Source organism: Ascaphus truei, chromosome 4, assembly GCF_040206685.1.
Source record: "Ascaphus truei isolate aAscTru1 chromosome 4, aAscTru1.hap1, whole genome shotgun sequence".
Lineage (NCBI taxonomy): Eukaryota > Metazoa > Chordata > Amphibia > Anura > Ascaphidae > Ascaphus > Ascaphus truei.
This window is the reverse complement of record NC_134486.1, coordinates 103,928,745-103,953,068: the sequence shown is the minus strand read 5'-3', so window position 1 is coordinate 103,953,068 and position 24,324 is coordinate 103,928,745. Positions and strand designations below refer to the sequence as shown.

The following is a 24,324-nucleotide window of genomic DNA, read 5'->3' as shown; positions in this document are numbered from 1 at the left end:
GGTAGAGGAGAAAAGGAGCAGACTGCTCCAGATGTTGCAACCCAAGATGGGCCATAAGAGAACACAGGGGCAGAGTGGAGAAGACAAGGACAGTAGAATCAAGGATATAGCTCGCTGTTGTTGAGGGGAGACTTTGGTCCATATCTACTAAGCGATGTTATTTTAAAAGACACCTTCTGAAGCTGGAAGACCCCTCTTTACTGATTTGGTGCGCAAACATGACTTAGGACACAGCACTGCTTAGTAAGTTTGGGCCTTTATCTCTGAAGATAATAAACGACCAAATAAAATTTTTAAGGGACCAGATCTACTAAGCAGTGCTATTCTTCAAGACACTTTTCAGGGTGGCAAAACATCTTATGGCTCATTCGCTTGAAAGTGCTATAAGGTGTCTGGCGGAATAGTGCCACTTACTAAATATCGGTATGCATGTCCTATACTTTCAGAATTCCACAGAGTCTTAAAAAATGCCTCAATAAACCTGATCCTAAAAAAACTCTCCATGTACTAATGCAACTTTGACATTTATGAGACTGCGCTTTTATTTAAAAAAAAAAAAAAAAGGCATATTCTAAATAATTTTCAGCTACCCGACTCACAAGTGTTGCCTGATGTTTTTTGTTGCCTGACGCACAGGGAGATAAAGTGGCTTGCCCAAGGTCACAAGGAGCTGACACCAGGAATTGAACCAGGTTCCCCTGATTCGCGCTCAGAGTCAGTGTCTTTACTCACTGAGCCACTCCTCCCATATTAAAGTACTTGAAACAACATGTGAAAAACCCACATCATTACATAATAAAGGTAGAATGTTTGACTTCCAACAGTAGTTAGCAATAGCTACATTGGTAATGAGCAATAGTTGGGCTCTTCTTAAAACACACCTTCCTAACTAAGCAAATGAGTAGCTCCATGGCTGATTCTATACACCTCTTAAATAAAGCTTGGCCCCTTGCAGACGCACTTACCAGACCACCGTCCTACTGTCTCTGTACGTTCTTCCTACTTACCACTTAGATTGTAAGCTCTTTGGGGCAGGGACTCCTTTTTCTAAATGTCACTTTTATGTTTGAAAGCACTTTTTCCCCATTATGTGTTATTTATATTGTCTATTACTGCTGTGAAGCGCTATGTACATGAATGGCACTATATAAATAAATATATACATACATACATACATACATACATAGAGACACACAATGGAAAAAGGTTTTGCTTAATTCTCTGTAGGTACAGGAGAGCCATCCTGTGAATGTCTGTTTTTAAAAAATGACCCTTCGATCGACCACAATCCTTTGATCCCCTCTCACCCTCAAGATATATGTACTGTACATCTGTATAAATAGTCTAAATACCTTATGCGTTAAAGCAGCATAGAGTAGATACCCAGCCTGAGTGTGGACAACGCCTTTTGGCTTTCCAGTACTGCCCGAGGTGTACAGCATAAAAAGCATATCTTCGCTGTTCATAGCTTCAGGAGTGCAAACAGAGTCTGCTTTGTCCATCTCCTGTCAAAACACACAGAGAGAAAACTATCTATAATTAAGTTTACACTTGAACAAAATACTATGATACCTAAAAAAAAACATTTTGTTAGTTAGTCCACAATATTGTGACCTCCAATCTAGAATGTTCAGTGATTAACATTGAAGTAATATTCACCAGTGTGTATGTTTTCATTAATACATACGATTATTTTGCATACTGTATGTTTCTGCCCAACCAATAAATATGTGCTATTCTTTTCAGCAGTGATCGTGTGAGTATTTCAGGCATTAACCATGAATCAACATGTTACCTAGAAAGTATTGTTTGAAATGTTGTGCATTATTGCGCACATCTGTAAATATTGTATGTCTCAGTTTCCAGATGTGTCCTCCGTTAAACATATTCCCATTGCATACAATAGGTTTGATGCAAGGCCTTTAAATTAAAAACCGTGTGTAAAATTCAAATGGGGAAAGGGAAATGGGGAAAAGACACACTTGCTACTGTCTGTATGGGATTGGGGTGCTGGGGCTAATAACATGTGAACAGAAGAACCCTATGAAAATAGCATAGGAGTAGAAAAGAGGGCCCCTATTGTAGCACTCCCAATAGTGTAATGATGAAATTATTAAAAGAATCAAACTTTATTAGTATTGTATTAATAAAATTATTAGTCCACTATTATTTTATGAATACAATACTAATAAAGTATTATTTTCTACTCCTATGCTCTTTTCATAGGGTTCTTTTGTTCGTAAAAAACGTGTGTAACATAACTTTACCTGAACTCCACACAAGCCAGGAAAGAAAGAAATCACTTGTTCATGCATTTCCTGACTTTATGGACGTTAGTTAAAGGTCCCGTATTATCATTGTCATGGCCCCAACCTGTCAACATGCAGGAAAGTGGCGCATCGTGCAGGACACGTCTGTGTTTGTCTGGCAGATTGACATTGGCTAGGGAAAAACCTGCAAAGTGAGCTGACATTTATCCTGACACATTCTGCAATATGACAAAGCCTGCAAAGAATTATTAGCCACTGGAAATTACATCTACCTAGGATGAAAACTGATGTTCTGCAGGTATATGTGACAGTGTGTAAGTATTTTCAATACTCCCTATAAATATTTATGTTGTTTTAGTAGTTAATAGGGATAGCGGAGTGTATTTAGAGAAGGGGTGTAATTGTTGGAATAATATTTATTTTGTTCCCAATAAGAGAGATGATGTTGTTTGAGAAAGTCCTCTGTCATGAAAAGGTTTGTGTATTGTGTATTAGTAATTACATTCCTGTGCCCTTAGCTCTCCCCGTGATCTGTAAAGATTGTTTGCCAACTGCCATGAAAGGAAAAGGCAAAATGTCCCGTGCGTTTTTCAGAGCGTGCCACACTAAATATAAATGTTCCCTCTGGAACCCCATTGGGGTTATTTAGTAAGGACAAGCGGCTGCAGAACTGAGGCAGAACCAGTGCAAAACAATTGCACCAGATTTATCAATGGGAAATCTCCCATTCCTTTCAATGGGATTCCTGTTCTTTGATAAATACGAAGCTGTTTTTGGCACTTATTTTGAAGCCTGAAGACTTTAGCACATAAACCCCTTTGTGTCTTTAATTATATTATTTTGTAAAGAAACAAGAATTCACATAAAAACAGATCATTGTTTATGCACAAATTTTAAAAAAAGCAACAACTTTCAGTGGCTATCTCATTACTGTCAAAATGCAGGGCTCCTCTAGGATCAGACCTGATGAAAGGTCCATATGGGACCTGAAACGTTGTTCCTACTCTGTTCTTGGCTGTCGCAATAAATGAAGAAGTGTATTATGAACTTGTGAGTAGAGATGTACTTCGTACCTCTGTCCTAGAAGAGACCTGCATCTTGAAGAATTTGTCTGTGTTGTGTTGGCTGCACAAGCAGGATTCTCCTCGCCTGGAGCTGGTTCCCCGCACTTTGGAACTGTCTCACTACTGTAAGTTAACCCGTTACCAAGATATCATTTCTCCTGTGTGGTTACACCCGTTAGTGTAAAATATCCAGAGGTCGGACTGTGGTGGCACTAAGAGGCAGCGAGACCACTACTTTTCTATTTACAATTTAAGACTTTCAGTACTTTTTTTTAAAATATATTTTCAAGCCTAGAATACCACTTTCTTCTCTAAAGCTAAGGGAGTTTATATAGAAAGATGCCTGTCCCCTTCTGGTTTTAAAGTATTTATGTTGAATACATCTATCTAACTTGGGATCCATATAGCTTTGTACAGCTAATTCTGCAAATGCCTTTCGACCACTGAAAATATATCACTATTTGAAAAAAATGAGACTGTTGCATTGCAGTAAAATACGATATACTGTACATCCATTATGATATCAGGAGAATTGGGTTAAGTGAATTTGGACTACATTGAGATTTTAATTATTTTTTGCTGTTAAATTATACTGGGCTTATAGCTGCAGTTCAAGCTGCCATTTAAAATATATATATATATTTGTTTCTCATTCAATAAGTGCATTAATACAGTCTGTACACTGACAAATGATTAGCTAAACTGCAGATCTATACGTTCTCCTGTAATCAATCGCTTGCTCAGGGTTATTTAATTCAGTTCTTGCACAGCATTGTGGGCAATGTAGTCCGGGAATATGATAGACTGGGCAGTTACTAGATACAATTGGTGCACTACTAGAGAGGGCGGGGCTCAAGGGCCCGAGCCTATCTTTTCATTGAAGGGGCTGTCACTTTGGAAATGCTTCCTACTTTAGAAACATTCAAAATGTCTTTAAAACATTTTTTTTTAAATGCTACAAGTATTTTCTCATAGTACAGAACTGATTTTTTTTTTTTTTTAAACACCATACAAGTAGGATATTGCTTGAACTGCTGCTTTAACCCATCAAACACATTCTCAATAGACTTTCAGCCAATTGGTAATGGTACCTTATTGGAGTTCCATGTTTGCCACCACCTACAGATAATACAGTATACCTTTTTGCTCACAAAAAAACAAATACCTGCTATGATTATTAGCACAAGTACACATTTATTTGACGTACTTCTTCAAGAGATATGTCAAGATTACCCATGTGGACTTTGTTGTCCGTCCTCTGAGCCACAAAGACATGCTTGACTGAAGGGCAACTCTTGACAGCTTCATCCACGGTCTTCTTGAGCTCTGTAACTCGTCCGCCCCTCACTCCCTGGTTGAATGTAATGACTGCTTTGCAACTGGCTATTGAGACAGGCAATTTGGAAACAGATCACATTTAATGCTATTGCCCTATGATACAGCAAGTTGTATTGATTACTTGCCAAACCTCTATCAAAAGTTAATACAATCAACTAACAATCTAAAACACAGGCTCAATATTAGAGAAGATGGTACATACTGTATAATTATATATGGAATCTCATGTCATTACTTCTCCAAATAAAATGATTATAAAAGGGTAGTTCACATTAGGTTTTCCAAAAGGTTAATGATGAATTACCATTTTGAAGTCAGTAATTGAACAATTACCCTGTGAAATTGTGATCGCTAGATAGCATTTTACAAGCATTTAAAATACCTTTAAAGACCTTTTTTATACAGTAGTACCAGATTTGATTTCCTATTAAACATTTCCGAAAATGCTAATATGACATACATTTTAAGAGGAGTACATTGGGTCATATTTACTAAAGGCTGCTACTTCTTAAGGCACCTTCTGGCCCATTCAAGACGTCTTATGGGGTAGCCCCGCGTAATAAAATAAAAACCTGCGACGTCATCTGTGCGGCTTCCTATTGGCCCATGTTACGTGGGAGCTTAAAACTTTAAAGCCCTGCTTGGTGAGACAGAGTAGCTCCCGGCACCTACCTCGGAGGTAAGTATTTCCAGAAGCAGGGGGATCCATAGAGCTGAAATTAATGTGGTTCAGCTCCGGAGACTCGTTGAGACACACATATATATATATATATATATATATATATATATATATATATATATTACAGCTAAACCCCGTTATAACGCGGCTCTCGGGGTCCACCCCGAGACCACCGCGTTACTAACGGGGTCGCGGGGAAAAAAAATGGCCGCCGCGCTTTAGCGCATATTCATCCCGCGGGACAGGAGATGGGAGCGGGCATGTCCCTCCGCTCCCCGCTTCCCCCTGTCACCGCGGGACAGGCCGCGGGGCAGGAGATGGGAGAGGGGATGTCCCTCCTGTCCCCGCTTCCCCCTGTCACCGCGGGACAGGCCGCGGGGCAGGAGATGGGAGCGGGGATGTCCCTCCTGTCCCCGCTTCCCCCTGTCACCGCGTGACATCCCGCGGGGCAGGAGATGGGAGCAGGGATGTCCCTCAGGTCGCCGCTTACCTCAGATCCCGCTGCCTGCATGGAGGTGGTAGCGGGGGGTTTCTTCTCCCCACCGCTGTCCCCGGTGCTCCCGCTGCCTGCGCGGGAGGAGGGGGGGGAGCAGGTGGTGGTGCTGGTCGCGGCCTTTCCTCTGCTCCGACCCCACCCCCCGTCTGTGTAGAGTGAGAGAGTGTGTGTGTATGTATATATGGGAGAGAAAGTGTGTGTGTGTGTGTATATGGGTGTGTGTATGTGGGTGTGAGTGGGTGTAAGTGTCTGTGAGTGTGTGTAAGTGTCTGAGTGTGTGTGTAAGTGTGTCTAAGTGTGTCTAAGTGTGTGTAAGTGTGTGTGAGTGTCTGTGAGTGCCTGTGAGTGTGCGTAAGTGTGCGTGGGTGTGTGTGAGTGTGTGTGAGTGTGCGTGAGTGTGCGTGAGTGTCTGTGAGTGTCTGTAAGTGTGTGTGGGTGTGTGTGGGTGTGTGTGAGTGTGTGTGAGTGTGTGTAAGTGTGTGTGAGTGTCTGTGAGTGTCTAAGTGTGTGTAAGTGTGTGTGTGTGTGTGAGTGTGTGTGAGTGTCTGTAAGTGTGTGTGAGTGTGTGTAAGTGTGCGTAAGTGTGCGTAAGTGTGCGTAAGTGTGTGTGGGTGTGTGTGAGTGTCTGAGTGTGCGTGAGTGTGCGTAAGTGTGTGTGAGTGTCTGTAAGTGTGTGTGCAGTGTGTGTGCAGTGTGTGTGCAGTGTGTCAGTGTGTGCAGTGTGAGCAATGAGCAGTGTGTGTGCAGTGTGTGTGCAGTGTGTGTGCAGTGTGTCAGTGTGTGCAGTGTGAGCAATGAGCAGTGTGTGTGCAGTGTGCAGTGTGTGTGCAGTGTGTCAGTGTGTGCAGTGTGAGCAATGAGCAGTGTGTGTGCAGTGTGCAGTGTGTGTGCAGTGTGCAGTGTGTGTGCAGTGTGTCAGTGTGAGCAATGAGCAGTGTGTGTGCAGTGTGCAGTGTGGCAGTGTGAGCAATGAGCAGTGTGTGTGCAGTGAGTGTGTGCAGTGTGTGTAAGTGTGTGTGTGTGAGTGTGAGTGTGTGTGAGTGTCTGTAAGTGTGTGTGAGTGTGTGTAAGTGTGCGTAAGTGTGTGTGGGTGTGTGTGAGTGTCTGTGAGTGTGCGTGAGTGTGCGTAAGTGTGTGTGAGTGTCTGTAAGTGTGTGTGCAGTGTGTGTGCAGTGTGTGTGCAGTGTGTCAGTGTGTGCAGTGTGAGCAATGAGCAGTGTGTGTGCAGTGTGTGTGCAGTGTGTGTGCAGTGTGTCAGTGTGTGCAGTGTGAGCAATGAGCAGTGTGTGTGCAGTGTGCAGTGTGTGTGCAGTGTGTCAGTGTGTGCAGTGTGAGCAATGAGCAGTGTGTGTGCAGTGTGCAGTGTGTGTGCAGTGTGTCAGTGTGTGCAGTGTGAGCAATGAGCAGTGTGTGTGCAGTGTGCAGTGTGTGTGCAGTGTGCAGTGTGTGTGCAGTGTGCAGTGTGTGTGCAGTGTGTCAGTGTGAGCAATGAGCAGTGTGTGTGCAGTGTGTCAGTGTGAGCAATGAGCAGTGTGTGTGCAGTGAGTGTGTGCAGTGTGTGCAGTGTGCAAAAAAAAATGTTAAAAAAAAAAAAAATTAATTTTTTTTTTTTTTTTTTTAAACGGGAGCCACGGGAAAACCGCGTTATAACCGAATCGCAGTATAACGAGGCGCGTTATAACGGGGTTTAGCTGTATATATATATATATATATATATATATATATAAAGAAAACAGAGAGCGCACGCCCCATAGTGTAATCCTGTACATTTAATGATAGGGAGGGATTGGTGGGGGGGATTAAAAACACTTACAAAGTATAAGTGATATACAAGCAATTTGTGACAAAATTATCACCACCGATGCAGGAACCGTCCCGTGACGTGTTAAATTCAACTGGAACCCTTGGGCAGTGCATCCGACAGTGTCCGTCCTTTTCGCGATCGAATGAAGTCCTCCACGCAATGTGTCATCAGAGTAGGCCTCAATACTGCTCCTGCACGCTCCGGCCGTAAAGCATACAGACAACGTGATGACGTAATGTCGTAATTTACGTCCCTGGCGCGTTTCGTCACAATAATGCAACTTTATCAAAGGGATTTGTTCATGAACAGTGATGGCTAGATATATATACTGGAGTGTCTACAATCCGATTGGTACATCAATTTGTGATAATTACGCCCATAATAATGAGCCTAGATGTAATTAAATACAAACAATGTCTAGATTGTAAATAATTATGGATTGCAGAAGACCCCAGTAATACACTTGTATCATTGTATAAAAATAAACATAAACTCAAGAAGAAATAAATCAATAACAAAATATTAAAAATTCTTAAACATATACCACTAATTAAAAGATTCAATTATCCTATACCCTCCCTATCCTTGCCCTCCCTCCCCTTGCCATCTAAACAGTCACCCTCAGCTCTGGAAATTGTTTTTATTACCCTTATGTGTTGATTCACTTGTTCCTTCACTGTCATTTTCTTTAGGGAGCTGCCACGCTGATGCAATTGACACTGAATGGGGTACCAAATCGGCGCCGTACTACCTCATACACTGATTGCACTCGTGGAGCTCCAGGATTGTACAATTAGCTGCCTCTAATTGTCCTCACATGGTGAACTATGGGGTATATACGTTCTCTGGGTGTCATTGTCTGGTAGCACCCCCCTGAGGAAGGTCCTGCCAGGACCGAAACGTTGGGTTTATAGTGTGCTGTTTTGTCACTGCTAATACATGTCTTTTTGCTATATCTGAGTGTTGCTGCTTTTGTGCCTTCTCTTATGGGAAGACAGGGTTTCTATATATATATATATAGGGAACCATGTTAAAAATGTTTTTTGAAGCAAAAAGTGGCACTGTGTGCTCATTTGCATGTCATTTCCCAGAATCCCTTGCTGCAGCGGAAGTGCTGTGTGCTGGGTGATAATGGGAGAAGGCGGGGTTGCAGACCTGCCTAAGACATGCAGATGAGCATACAGTTGTATTTACATTTATTTATATATATATATATATATATATATATATATATATATATACACCATTAGCATATAGCCAATAAAGAATATCACTTGTGAGCACATTCACGTGTCTTTAAGGGTTTAAATTGGGTATAAATATGGCTACCAATTCATCCCAGAGACACAAAGGTTTTGTGGTCTATGACGTGATAAAATCCTTATTGCATAATTTCTAAGAGAAAAAAAAAAGAAAACTGTTCCTAAATGACCAGAGTGACTTGCTTATGAAAGCACAAGTTATATGATAGCTGGGGGTGTCTCTGTGACTTGAATTACCCTGCATTTCTCTGATATGATGACACACCAAATCCATGTACCAAAATAGAATCATGAATGACTAGCTGTGAACTCAAGAAGCCAAAGCTGAATAGAAAATAAGTAATTACATTCATACTTATCTGTATGTACGCATATAAAGTACCTACGTATAAAGATTCATACAACCGCAAGGTACCACTTTAGTTCCAACGCGTCTTGCACCCGTTGCACTTCAATGCATTTACAAGCTCATTCTCTGCTAGATTCCCTAATACACAGCGACCTACTACAAAGAACTTACTTACCATCATTGATTCTTCCTGCCAAAGATTCAGCACTGAATCCAGCGAAGACAATAGTGTGTACAGCCCCAATTCTGGCACAAGCCAGCATGGCAGCCACGGCCATGGGTGAAACGGGCATATAAATAGCCACTCTGTCCCCTTTCTGCACGCCATGTTTCTTCAGTGTGTTGGCAATGCGGCACGTTGTATCCAAGAGCTCTCTGCAGAGAAATGGGTATCGGTTTTAGTTACAGCTGATACGTTCAGTTTTTTTTTTCTTCTGTAGTCACATTTTTGTATTTTATGTTGTATATTGCTTGTGTAGACATGATATTAAAACAGTGATAAAATATGCGTGATTACATCATATGAAAAGCATACACAATAAGAAAATGTATTAAATGAAGAGCTGATTACAAACTATTCATAACAAACAGTCTGATATCTGGGCTGTTCAACTTCCAAGTTACAATCAATGCAGCCACCAGTATCCGATGGCTTAACCCTGGAAAATCTGGGGCAATCTCGCAGTAAACTGAAACATTTCTGTGAGATTTCTGCAGCCAGAATAATGGCCCATCGGATTAACACAGTGAGGGTCCCTGAAGGTCCCTGAAGGTCCCATTCCGTTCCCATTCAAACTGAGTGTGACTGCTGGGGCCGACGCTGTGTTAATCCAATGGGCTATTAGTTTGGCTGCAAAATCTCACCAAAATGTTGCAGCATTTACTGTGAGATAGCCACAGATAGCCACAGTATTTTCCCAGGCAAGTCATCGGATTCTGGTGGCTGCATCTGTACTTCATATAGATTTTTTATTTATTTAAAAATATATATTTTTACAAGCTGTGTTCAGCAACCTACAGTAAATCTGTTTTTAGCATTCGGTTTTACTTGTGTAACGGGTATTCCCCCACCCAATCGCAGATAGAGTGTAGGTGCGGAGAACCTAATGTTACCAGGTGTGGTGCTTTACCTGTTAGGCTCACAGGAGGGCTGAGCTTCCGCCACGGGGAACCTGGGGCAAGTATAATATGAGTAACCTCGTACTCGGTGCAGCGCCTCCACCTGCGATGGCTCCCACCAGAGGGGGAGTGGTTCCTCGCAGGACAATATATATCACTCAACACACAGTATGTAAAACAACCAATGCCTTTACTAGTGCAACCGTACTCATGCATATAATCAACAGGTGTCCCTCCCTAGAGGAGACACTAACTACTGCGTCTCGCAGGACGCTACCCCCTTCACCAGGTGACCCCACCCAGTGTCCAGTAACCCCACACAATATGTCCCCCACCCTTCAAGTGAGATAGATATGTGTGACTGCGCAGCCACTGGTCCCGTGTGAATCTAATATAGTATCGTTGGTGCACTTGGTGAGGGTTACCTGCCGAGCACTCCAGTGCCCGGGCCTGCCAAGGAGCTTCGCAACGGATCCGATGGCAGATGAATACAGGAACTACCATCCGGGGCGATCCCACCCGGATGGCTGCTGCAGCAACAGCGAAGGTCTGAGCCCAAACCTCTGGATGAACGCGCCGCGTCTGCTGGGTCCTTAACTGGCTCTGAATAGTAAGGGGCAGGGTCCCTGACACAACTCACACTACTGGGTGGCTCAGGGCTATCTAGGGCCTCGGGGGCTGCTGGCCTAGTGCAGGGAGTCACTGACTCCTGCACCCTACCTCCTTCCCCTAGCTGCTCCTGGCGCTGACTGACTCTCTCCTCAAAACCCCGCGAAATGTATCCATATCCCTGACAAGGCAACCCTCCAGCCCTATTAGCCGTGCTGAGGCACCTGGTGCCTTCCACCCTTAGCCTCCTGGGAATTGTAGTCCCTAGGAGGCTATTCCTACATTGGGGCCGCGTGCGCGATTCTCCTGCGCATGCACGACTCCCTAATGGCCACCGCAACTCTCCTGTATCCTATCTGCGCATGCACGATCACTGCGCATGCGCGCGCAGCGATAATGGCAGCCCCCGCTAGCCGGTGCGCCGCCGAGCCTCCTAACGCTCGGACTGCTCCCTGCTCCGGCCCCCACCTTTGGAAACAGCCGTCGGGTTCGTCGCTGGCTCCGGCGGCACCCGCGACCGCGCTGATCCAAAGGAGGGGGTCTCTGGGAGCCGGAGGGCACCAGGGCTACACTTGTATCAATAACAATTAATCTTTTAAGCTTGGATTTGTTACATTTAGGTTGCTGTTGATGGTAGAAGTTGGTATAATACGTATAAATGCTTCAGTATTAGGCGATACCTTTTTTATTTGGACTAACAATTGATATTATAAGAAAAGGTTTCGAGAGTTCTCCTCTCTTCCCACTACCATCTTTTTAAGTAATGTTTCTCCCTGGCTCGCTGTGAATTTTAAAATTAACCCCCTCCCACCCCTCCACACTGCTGATGGATGGATGGTCCTACAGTACAGTATGTCTCACTGTCCCATTTATCCCCCCGTCTGTTTATTCTTTCTCTACATCATTTGCCTTAGATGGCTATCCTGTTTTACTTTTTTTTTCATCTGAGTTTAACTCCTGGAATAGTCTGTAAATCAGTATCGCTGACCTGAGGAAGTGCGAGAACTCTTGAAAACGTGTCTTATAATATCTATTGTTAGTCCTAATAAAACAAGTATCACCTAATACGGAGGTACTCCTTTACTCTGCACTATCGCTACTGGTCTAAGACGGCAATTTCTACTTAATGTATAATAATTATGCAAGAAATACAAATACATAGTATTTTAGAAAGTATTGTATTGTTTTTTTTATTATGACTGTCTTGTTCTAAGATTCTGATTTTTCAGTTAAAATCTGCCTATTTTATTGAGAAACGAACACACACAATTCAAGCATTGTCCAGAATGTTTTGTACGAGATGTATACAAGCAGAATTTGGAGCAAAAGTAGGGCAAAAAGAGGCATTTTCATTTGACCCCTTTTAATGCCACCACACTATAAAGTTACCTGTTATATGATTTAGGTGTTGTCAATATGAGGAATTACCTGGCCCACATATTATGATCGAATGTATCACATTCTTTCCCATTTTTTCCCCTTCATTTGTGCGAAACAGTGTATCAAGCCCTAGTATAAACCTCTATGCTTATCAATCGCACCAGATGGAAAAAAAACTTCTCTGATAGCCTTCGTACACATGAAGCAGCAGAGATAAAAAATACAAAAAGCAGAGCATTGCGCCAAAACACACGTACTCCAAAGTAAGTGAATTGTGTGTGGGGAGAGGGAGTATTACTGATTATGTGAGACGAGGGGTATTATTGATTGTGTTTGGGAAGGGGGGTATTATTTATTGTGTGGGGGGTACTATTGATTGTGTGTGTGGGGTATTATTGATGGTGTGTGGGGGTATTATTGTGTGTGAGGGGTTATTATTGATTGTTGGAGGACATTGTGTGTGAGGGGGTATTATTGTGGTTGTGTTTGGGTGGGTATTATTACGATTGTGTGTGTGGGGGCATTATTGTGTGTGTGTAGGGGGGTTATATTGTGTGTGTGTGCGTGTAGGGGGTATTCTTTTGTGTATGGTGTGGGGGGCTGTGTGTTTTGGGAGTTTTATTGTGTGAGCGGGTGCTGTGTGTGAATGTGGCCAGGGGGGGAGTGGGAATTGATGGAGCGGGATTGAGTTAGAGGGGGGTAATTGAGGGATAGCGGAGGGGGGTAGAGTTTAAGAGGAGAGAGGGGCTATAAGAGAGGGAGTGAAGAAGAGTGAGGAGGTGGAGGAGTGAGAGATGGGGGAGGTGGGCAGAGAGGAAGAGAGGGGGAAGAGTGAGAGACAGGGGGAAGAGAAATACATTGTGAGGGTGTTGAGAACAAGGAGGTGTGAAAGAAGGGGGTTAGTGGAAACTCGGGAGCCCCTGCCATTGTCTAATTTTGACTTCTGTCAAAGTGATCTGATTAGTCAACCAATAGCAAGTCCTTAGAAAGTCTCCTATTGATTACATTTGTATGTACAGTATTTCTAAGAACATAATTGAGAACATGTAATGTTAGGATACCAGCATCTGAGCTGTGATGTGCAGTCCCACATACTGTACATTGCATAGTAACTAGTTCATATGCCTTAATTGCTGGGCTCTCTGCATACAGTACCCCTTTGCCTCACCTAAAGCATATTGAGCAGAATTATTAAATGGTGCCATGCCTCTGAAATAAGCGCAACTTTGCCAAAATGTCAGCATAGCAAATTATCCCATAGAAATTCATGATTCTCTAAATTTGGCAACTTTTACTGCACGTTTTCACTAGCCTTCACATCAAAGTTTGTGAACTCAACAAATATTCGTATTCTAAAAAAATAATGATACACGCATTTTTTTTCCTTGTAAACTTTCAAATGTTTATTGCCACACTCTTTGGGACTTATGTACTAAGGAAATTATTATATAGGTATGTAACTGACAGTAACAGGGGTTGTGACGGTTTCACAGTCATGTTAATATTAGCATGGGTTTACATATAATTAAAAATAATAATGATATATTATCATCTAAAATGATCTCTCTAGTATAGGGGTCTAGCCCTGTAGCAAGTGCTGATCACAGAGGGACATGAAGGCAGCAATCCAAGCAGGCCATTAAAAAAATACAGGATTGAAGCAGGGTGTCCCCGGTGTTGAACGCTATTAATCTCAGCTCTGAGGACCCCCAGAGATACTTACCCCTGAAGGGAGTGCCGGTATCTCCTACAAGTTTAAAGCACCCGCGTCATGTGGGCAATAATAAGCTGCACCGAATGACGTCACGGCTTCCTATTGGGTCATTGGGCGCAGGCGATTTGAAAAGCAGCCATTACGTGAACCCCAGCTAGTGAGCCAGAGCGGCTACTGGCGCCCCCTTTGGGGTTCCGCTCCGGAGACCCCCCGCCTTCAATCCTACATATATTTTTTTAAATCAAAAGGGGGGGACGGGGACCATCCAGCTTGGCTTGCTGCTCTAACGTTCTGCAGATTTTTATATATTGATTGTCCTAGCATGAACCTTATATATAAATGTCGCTCTACGTGTACAGAGCAACAGCCTCTTCAGGTTCACATCTAAGCATGGGAAAATATTCATTTGAAAGCTCATGGACAACACATGTATTGCAGTCTTAAATATGTTGTGGTTTTTTTTAGGGCAGGCCTGGGCATACTGCAGTGTTCTGCAGAAACATTGCCATGGACTCCTATGGAATATCCTGAGGCGTGTTCAGGTACATTGAGGTATCTGAGACAACAGCTAAGCCTGCTAAATGTCTATATTTTGTTACATTGGTGCAGTAACATATAGCACAATTTATAGCCAGGAGCTTTGTACTTCCTAAAAAACTTTTTCGCCAACGTATCTCTTGGACACCCAGCTCTGCATGCAATTTCCTACTGTAGTTTATTCTTGTTCTCTTTTCAATGTTTATAAATTCTTACTGAACTAGTTCAGTCAAGGTTTTGTGGTTTCTTTGTAAACACAATATGTTGCCATGTTCGTTTATACAAATGTGACCTATATTAAGTCAATTCTGCTGGCATTAACCAGTCCAAGGACAGACACAGCCCTTGCTCACACCACACCCACATACTTGCTTCCAAAGCACTTGGTAGTTGTGAAGTCAAAAATTGTTCATTAAAACATGGAAATTCCCCAATGGCTATAGTAAAAGCAAATGTATGGATCTGATTTAGGGCAATATTTATTAACCAGTGCTATACCATAAGACACTTTACTTTCCATTCTCACAATAGGCTGGAAGGGGTCTTCTTGAGACATTTGTTTATGGCCAGGTTTTCCCATATTCTGAGTTTGCTATATATTTCTGTCACAGCACGTGTGTGACTGCCAGCAAGCCGCGAGAAAAAACAGGTTTGTTAAACAACTGCACATTGCTAGGCAGAAGTCTTCGCTGGAGAAAAACAGAATGCATACTGTACAGTCAGTGCCCATGTGTCTGAAAACTGAAACCTGCTTGTCCTGAAAACTCCTCTTGCAGTGAACAATTTCAAACATGCTCACATTTCTCCTTCACCTTTTGAAGGCATTTTAGTATTTATTTTTCACTATTTCTACTTCCAAATTCCCAACCACTTAAATACTAAGTTCCCAGTGAGTTTTAGAGTATGGCAGAGCATTTGTCAATAAATATCACTGCAACACTGAAAGCACCTATAACCCTCTTCTCTGTGACATCTATTCTGACATGTTCCAATAAATACATCACTTTCTGTTTCAGTGGTTCTTTTTATACTGGGTCACCTGTTCTTAGGTCTGTTCTGTTCCTAGAATGTTCTGTTCCTTATGAACTCTGACACAATCATTTAATGATTTTTTTTTTGTGCTGTACATGACTACAATTATTGTCAAAGTATCCCAACACTGATTGTGCTCACTCAACCTTCGTGTGAATAATTTGTCGTGTGGGACATTGTGGATATCTCCAGAGAAGGCGTGGCCGCAGGGTACAGTCATCAATGTGATGTTCTGCAAAGGAAAGGTTGCTACAGTATGAAGACGCTGATCACATGGAGGTTCCAACAGCATCAAAATCCTGCTGAGCAGGAATCGCAAGCACAACAGTGCTGCAATCATCACAGTCGTCCAATTTCATCATGCCTAGCCTTCACATTTGTCAGCAGGTCATTATACTAGAAGGTACCACTATTTTATTACACCAACAGAGTACCACTACTTTTTGAACATTTTTATTTTAGAAGGTTTTTGTCGCTTTCTATTATTACAGCCTTAATATTCCTGACACCCTTTTAAACTATAGTGCAAATAGCATTGACCCATTGTTTACTAAATGTAGATCTTTTTCAAATCATTACTGCTAGCCTCTGCAACCACTGAGCACATTTCCAGTCGGCCGGAAGCCACTCTCGTAATAGTAACTGACTGAATGGTACAAGGCCCTGTGTGAGATATTACTGCACATTCAGGATTTTATTTGTTTATAAAATGTTTTACCAGGAAGTAATACATTGAGAGTTACCTCTCGTTTTTCAAGTATGTCCTAGGCACAGAGTTATAATGACAATAAAGTGTGACACGTTGCAGTATTTAAAGTCAGATGGCTTTTCAGAAATCCGTGTCTAAATTACATCTTAGCTTTTGCAAAACTTAATTTTTCATGACTTTTAATATCTCATAAAACTTGAAAGGACACTTTATGACACTCAAGGGATTCAATTTAATTCACCACACACCTGACTAATGCTTCACATGTCTTTTCTTCCCCCCCCAGAATTGCAGCCACTGAATGTCAAGCTCATGGCTGTGGTAGGCCCAATAGGCCCCTGCTGGGGATCGAAGACAATCGAAGACAAGAGACACCGTGCTGGAGGAACAAGGCCATAACTTCTATTAATAATCACGATTTGACTCCCCACTGGCCCATACCACGTCGAGAGTCTCCAGCGTTGCTGTGGCCGTTGCCTACGACCACATCAAGGTAACCCTACCTGCATGTCCTACACTACCAATTTTATACTGTGTCTTTTCTATTTCTCCCACAGCATAGAGAAAAGAGGAAGCCAAACTGTAAAATCTCTGGGGCAGGGATTTTCCAGGGCAACGGGTGAAATTAGGACTATCACTTTACTAGATAATTGGTTTGAAAGTAGGTCTACGCCCTTTTGAAAATATTACCTCAAATGTTTGTTGCACTTAATAAATTACACTGATTTATAATTCAATATCTTTTTGTAAAGCGCTGGGTACTGTGGGCGCTATATAAATAAAGATATACAAATACAACAATAATATAGGCAACAACATGGGGTGCACCTAAGGGGTTAACATTTATGAGCACTGTGTGTGCTATGTGTGGCTGCAGTTAAAACCAGAAGCCTAATACATTGTGAAAATGTAAACATTGCAAGAAAAGTTATATTATATATACACATCTCAAGCTTATAACAGCAGCAAATGTCATCACCACCTTTCTACCAGGAAGGTGAGTAAATGGGAGTAAATATGGAGAATGAGCAGGCACAGGAGGACGGGGTGGGATAGGGGAAGGCACCCCCTCAGCACTCCCTAAGGGAAGAGTTAACTCCCTAGGCTCCCTTGCAGCACCCCCACCCCACCGATAGATGTGTGGTGGATTGGCCGGTTCATGGTAAAACGAGACCTAGTCTCTTCAGGTGGACCTCTAGATTTCACGGGGGCCTTCGCTGTACTATCCAGGAAAAGATGAGCTGGGCTGCACCCTAAACCCAAATACTGTGTAACGGGTTTTCCCCCACCCAATCTCACATTGGCCCGGGTAGTCTAACCAGTCCCCATTACATGTTCGTGTCTGGTGGTGCACCTGTAGGCAACAGGACTCCTGAGTCTCCCGCTTGATGTTATTAGGGGATGTCAATCAGGACAGGTAGCTGAGGTAGTGGGTACGAGTCCAACTTACATCATGTGCAGCGCCTCCACCTCATCAGGGTCTATGCTTCCGCAGGGAGATGGTCCTGGTGAGGAACTCCTTCTTGGTGCCATCCACTGTCGAGCAAGCTCACACTCACACAGTGGGGTTCTTGTTTTCAAGGACATCTTTATTAAGTACAGGGATGAAGCAGACTGCCCCATGCAGCTGCCAGCTCTAGCCGCACATCTCTGCGTGATGTCCCTTTGCCAGGTACGCCTTCCAATAATGAAGTGGGATTCCCTTTCTCCTAGGGAGATCACCACTGTGCCAGGTCCCTGGACACAGCGTGGCGTAAACACACTGGAATTATCACTATGCTCCTGCTAGTTACTGCACTAGGGTCACAAAAGTGTTCCTGCAATATCTGTATCGTCGGTTTAATCTCTGCTCCGAACAACAACACTAACTGTCAGTGTTGTGCCCTTTATACTCCAGGGGGCAGGCGCATCTCTGAGGTCACTATCCAGGGACTCAGAGCATACAGCCACTCCCATCCTTACACAGGGCACCACACTTGGGTGTGAGGGAAAACCTCCATAACTACTGTGGGCAGGCCTGTATATACCAGGACTTACTGCCAACAGAGAAGACGTATGCAGTCATTATTATGCATGGCTACATACTCCCCCTGGTGAATACCCACCGTCCCGGCTGGGACCTAAATTTGGTGTACCTTGCGCCAGGAAACACTGCAAAAGAACACACAAATAACACAGCAACATCATTACATAACATAATAATGAACGCTCAGTACACTCACTGACCAGCAGGGAGCGCAAAAGAAACAACAGACCACTCTATTGGACACTCAATAGTAATGCCGAGGATCTGGCTTCTTTACCTCTCGCCCCGCGGCATCATGCACAGTCACACTGTATTCCCGTGGTACTCCTCTTTCATTACAGTACACCACCTTGTGCATATGTACACTGCGCCCAATCTTCCAGACCCGCATCAGTTGAGCTACCCTCTGCTCGGCCTGTATACCTTTAATGGCTCCCCCTCTCTCAATGATATAATACTGAATATCATTCTTGAGCCATCTCTCCCTATTCTCCTCTATCTCTGTCATTAGAGGTTCAGGGACATAGGGGTAATCAAGCCCATGGGACTTCCTGTACTTGGCAATGATAGCTCGCTCAGCTCTGCAAGCCCTAGTTAAACTGGTTTGACCAGCCTTCCCGGGCAACACCCATGATAGGGGCTCATGTGTCTCCACCGGATCATCTAACCCTGCGGACCCCTTAGGAATAATTAGGCCTGCCTGTATACGGTCCCATCGTACCCTTAGAGCCCTAAGGTAGGATTCATCATCAAAATCCCCGGCAGCCCACCAGTGATCAACCACCCCCTCCCTCTCTAAAATAAAGCGGGTGCGGTCAAACCACGAGACATACCCCTCGTACAAGGGGGCCCACCACCTAGTCTCCTTCCGTTCCTCGGAGCTAGAATCTGCATTTTCCTCTAGGGACTCCTCATCAGGCCCACCAGAAGACACTCCAGATGTACCCTCGGATCTGGTATTAACTCCCTTACGGTGAGAGGTATTCCTAACAGTAATACTCATCCCGCTAGGACAATCACTCGACACCGACACTTGTCGGGACATGCTCCCTCCTCCCTCCGACCCATCATCCGACGTACCCAAGTCCAGGCTCCCAGTCCGATCATCAAAAGGACCCCGTGACTCCCCGGACAACCCTACACTGGAACTAGATCCAAATAGGATAGGGACGGGTACAGGGGCTTTAGCGAGGGCCGTAGGACTAACCTTGGGTGTGGACGGGGTTTGGGGACGGGACCGAACAGTAGGTACTGACAGGGTTTCGACCTGCTCTCCAGCGATACCTGTCTTGACGTCGCCACAAAGTCCATCTTTATTCTCAACAGCGGAGCTTCTGGGGTTGCAGTTCAAACGTCCATTCCCCTGGATAATAGGGGATCGCTTCCCGCTGCTCGATCGCAGAGGCGGCACCATCTCCCACTCGGGGCCTCCCTGGTCCTCCGGCACCACTTCCGCACACGCACGTGCTGCGACGCCATCTTGCGGTGGATTCCCAAGCGGAATCTCTTCCTCCACAAGGATCTCCTCCAACGCCATTCTGCTACGCGATCCAGTCTGGCTCTGGACTCGCTCCTCCGGATCTTCCACTCCCTGGGTCTGCAACAGACACGGTGTCTTAGTCCCGTGCAGGGTCGGGGTAGATCGGCCTCCGTCCGATCCACTAGTCACCACGGCAGTGGGACTCCGGCGATTGGATGGTCGCGGTACGGGAGACACACGACTCCGCGTCTCCACACCACGAGGAATTGCATCCCTCCATGGCGTAGCACTGAAGTAATAGTCTCTTTTTGGAACAGACTCACTTGCCAGCCGTGCACACTCCTCGTCCGAGGATTCCAATTTGCAATTCGGCCGAGGCATCCCAGTAGGGGACCGGCGATGGGCTCCTCGGTGATCACCTCTCCGATGACTCGGCTTCTCTGTCGGAAACACCACTCTTGACTCCGACTCTGCGGGACTTGGACTCTTATTCCAGAGAGCTCCCGGCTGCTCTTCTGTCGCCACCGGTACATTTCCGGTCATTCCCGTAGATTGCACCGGTACGAATGTGGTCATGGGCCACATGTACTGCAGTCCACAGTGGGGGCATCGGGCTTCGCTGCCCACGGCTCCGCCCGGCAGTCTGCACTGCAGGCACAGACACGCCACAGTCTCTACACCCTCCACCCGGATCACCAGGAAGCCTCCGGGAGCCGAATAAGGGTGCGTGGAAATCACAGGACCTTGGTCCACTTTATCAACAGCTTCAGCCATTTTTATCAGCGGAGGTACTCTGCTCAGAGGTCGGTACTGATCAATGGCTCTTCGCAACTGAAAGGCATGGGCTGATATAGTCACCCTTCCTCCCATTTCCTCTTGCGACATCCGGTGAGACCGCAAACCACTCCCCCTGGTTGAAACTAGGGGGATGTCTCGTAGACTTGTAGGCTGACCCAGCACAGGTGCGGAGTGAGTCATAGTCCATGAGGGCGCGGCTCCAGCTTTCGCGCCAAACTCCCCATCGGGGTGGAGTTTTCGCGTTGGCGCCAATCCTGGCCAACATTTAGCAGACTGCAAAGTTGCAAGACCTTTTGCAGCATGCCCACGCGGTGTCCCGGGAACGCGGGAACCGCCATCTTGGTAAGCATTGTCTTTTCTTTCACTGAAGGCAACGTCTGGCTGTCTGTTAATCGGGGTATAACAAAGTCCATTTCGTTCCTCCCATCTAGTAAGACTTTCGTCCTCACTATTCTCAGGGGTATCTTCCCGAGAACATATGCAGGACAAACACGGCGCAGCCACGGCTTTCACGCCATTCCATAACAAACTCACAAAAGTCTCTTCTGTAGCCTGTTCTTCATCGGACCGCAATCCTGGACCTTCTGCTCTGTGCAGATCCTCCATTCTTGTGGTTCTCTTTCCCTGCCATCCTGGACCTTCTGTTCTGTACAGATCCTCCATTTTGACAGGTCTCTCGTGAACGTTGAACACCGATTCTCTGTACGTGGAGCTCCGCTCTGCGGGGCAGCTACCACATCTGTACAATAAACATGCCTTGTGCACCACCTTGTGTACCTAACGTAGATCTGACTCGTGTTTGCACTACCTCAGGCTAGGCTCACTCTTGCTGTGTCTGCGGTAACTCCTTCCTCCCAGTCTGTGCTTCCTTCGGTAAGTGATCTGGAATGGACAAGAGTACTCTTCCATGCAGTACTTGGGCGTCTACCTACTGTTGGCTAGCCTAGTGCAGATCCTCTCCAGAATTCCTGACCACGTTAACAGGCTATCCCTTCAGGCATCCTACCCCTAGCGCTACCTCAAGGTGACTAGGACAGCTATAGCCCCGGCTCCAGACTCACTAACCCCTTAGGTCAGTCTAGGGCGTGCTTTGCGAGGTTTTTCGTTCTCCTGACTACCCCTAGATTTTCCCTTTCCAGCACAGAGTGGCAGCAGACACTCTCCCTGTTTCCTATTGTGTGCCTAGCAAAAGCCTGTCCTGTTAACAGGTCATCTCAGCAGCGCCTCCAATTGTAACGGGTTTTCCCCCACCCAATCTCACATTGGCCCGGGTAGTCTAACCAGTCCCCATTACATGTTCGTGTCTGGTGGTGCACCTGTAGGCAACAGGACTCCTGAGTCTCCCGCTTGATGTTATTAGGGGATGTCAATCAGGACAGGTAGCTGAGGTAGTGGGTACCGAGTCCAACTTACATCATGTGCAGCGCCTCCACCTCATCAGGGTCTATGCTTCCGCAGGGAGATGGTCCTGGTGAGGAACTCCTTCTTGGTGCCATCCACTGTCGAGTAAGCTCACACTCACACAGTGGGGTTCTTGTTTTCAAGGACATCTTTATTAAGTACAGGGATAAAGCAGACTGCCCCATGCAGCTGCCAGCTCTAGCCGCACATCTCTGCGTGATGTCCCTTTGCCAGGTACGCCTTCCAATAATGAAGTGGGATTCCCTTTCTCCTAGGGAGATCACCACTGTGCCAGGTCCCTGGACACAGCGTGGCGTAAACACACTGGAATTATCACTATGCTCCCGCTAGTTACTGCACTAGGGTCACAAAAGTGTTCCTGCAATATCTGTATCGTCGGTTTAATCTCTGCTCCGAACAACAACACTAACTGTCAGTGTTGTGCCCTTTATACTCCAGGGGGCAGGCGCATCTCTGAGGTCACTATCCAGGGACTCAGAGCATACAGCCACTCCCATCCTTACACAGGGCACCACACTTGGGTGTGAGGGAAAACCTCCATAACTACTGTGGGCAGGCCTGTATATACCAGGACTTACTGCCAACAGAGAAGACGTATGCAGTCATTATTATGCATGGCTACACTGTATATTCCAGCAACCTCTTGTTAGATGGAATAAAGGCTAGTGTGGTGTTAAAAGGCTGTATTATCAGAACCCCTCATACAGAGAAGGCATTAGACCTCAGCAGTAAATAGCGCTATTTCACCCAAGTCTTGTCCATGTGACATTATAACAGTTGACCAGTGAGAAGTTAAGATTCAACTTTGACATTGCTTGATATGGACTAATCGCTTATTTACAGTACTGTAGGTATAGAATACACTGCTGTGTGAGAGTTTACTAGATAATCTATTAACATTAGTATCAGTATAGATAAATAACAGCTACGTTTATAGGAATATAATAGACCAATATTATTTCATTATTGGTATTCTATGTATTATTGTAGTAATTTAAACAGATTATTTATAGGTGACTGGTACCAATGTAATAAACTGTATGTTTACTGAAAATCACTATTATTGCTCGTCTCTCCTTCTGTCTGACCTATCCTGTAAGTGAACTCCACTGTTAAACCATATTAAGGGGAACTGGTGCTGGTGGCTCTGGGTTGGCTTGCTGGGAACCAAACGTACGGTCTAAATTGGGGAAGAGATAGGGAGATAAAAGGTCTACAGACCAAACAGGAGATCCCAAAGGAGATAACGGAGTACAGGGCCACCTTGCACCACTCAATACCAACTCTTGATGCCATCAACAAACAACTACATTAAAACATTTTTAATATATATATTGATCACTTTAGAAGTCCCCTTTTTGTTGAATGATCACCCATATTTAACCCTTTGAACATGTCAATGCTTTTGGTTCCAGTGTGGATTTTGAGATCCTGACGGTAAAAGAAGCAGTTTGGTGGAAACTGAGAGGAGGAAAGATCTGGATGTAGTAAGCAATATGTGAGCAAGGTTTCAGAGGCAAGGAGTTCAGGAACTAGTTAGATTTAGGAAGAGTGCAATGATCTATCACAGGCGTAGCACCAGAATATACAGCTGAGAGAGCTATAAAGTGGAGCTGTCAAATCCACATAAAAGTAATTTACACTCAAACCCAAATAAACTCATCCCTTTTATTTAACAGCCTGTTTAAGCCAATGAAACATAAAATCCTGGCTGCTTCTCCATTTCCCACCTGTTTTAAACTGATTTTAAACTGAGTTTAAGGCAAGCTTTAGAATAGTCGTGGTCTCGTCTGTACATGTATCGTATTTTTCATGTATATATTACGTGCCATTTCACACATGTAAATTGCCGTCCATATTGCTCGTGTTTAATACAGTTATGTTTCAAAGTATACCATGTTATTTGTCTATGCTTATAAAGTATTTTAGGATATTCAACATTTTGCAACAAAGCTGTTCTAAGTCAGAGAGCTGTATTGCATAGTCCTGGCAGTAAAAGAAAGACTTCTTGATTGGAAGCATGTGTTGATCTCAAAGGATGTTTTAAAGCTCTCGTTTTGGAAAAATGTCTGACAACATGTGAACCAAAATCAGCAATGTTGTTGATGTAGAAGTATTATTTTTTTAAAGATATTTTATTAATAATAACTTTATTTCATAATAATAGCTTTGTCATATAGCGCTTTCCTCCCAAAGTCCTTCACAATTGCAGTATAGTGCACGGTACACAGCACAT

General features: G+C 44.4%; 1 protein-coding gene across 1 annotated transcript in view; it reads right to left on the bottom strand.

Annotated features, from left to right (window-relative positions):
- Positions 1-24,324, bottom strand: part of ACSS1 (acyl-CoA synthetase short chain family member 1) — a 128,744-nt gene that overhangs the window by 67,592 nt on the left and 36,828 nt on the right. The window contains exons 3-5 of the mRNA XM_075596301.1: positions 9,438-9,637; positions 4,542-4,717; positions 1,353-1,505 (exon numbers count right to left, since the gene is read on the bottom strand). Coding sequence (XP_075452416.1) covers positions 1,353-1,505; positions 4,542-4,717; positions 9,438-9,637 — 529 coding nt within the window. The remainder of the gene's footprint in view (positions 1-1,352; positions 1,506-4,541; positions 4,718-9,437; positions 9,638-24,324) is intronic.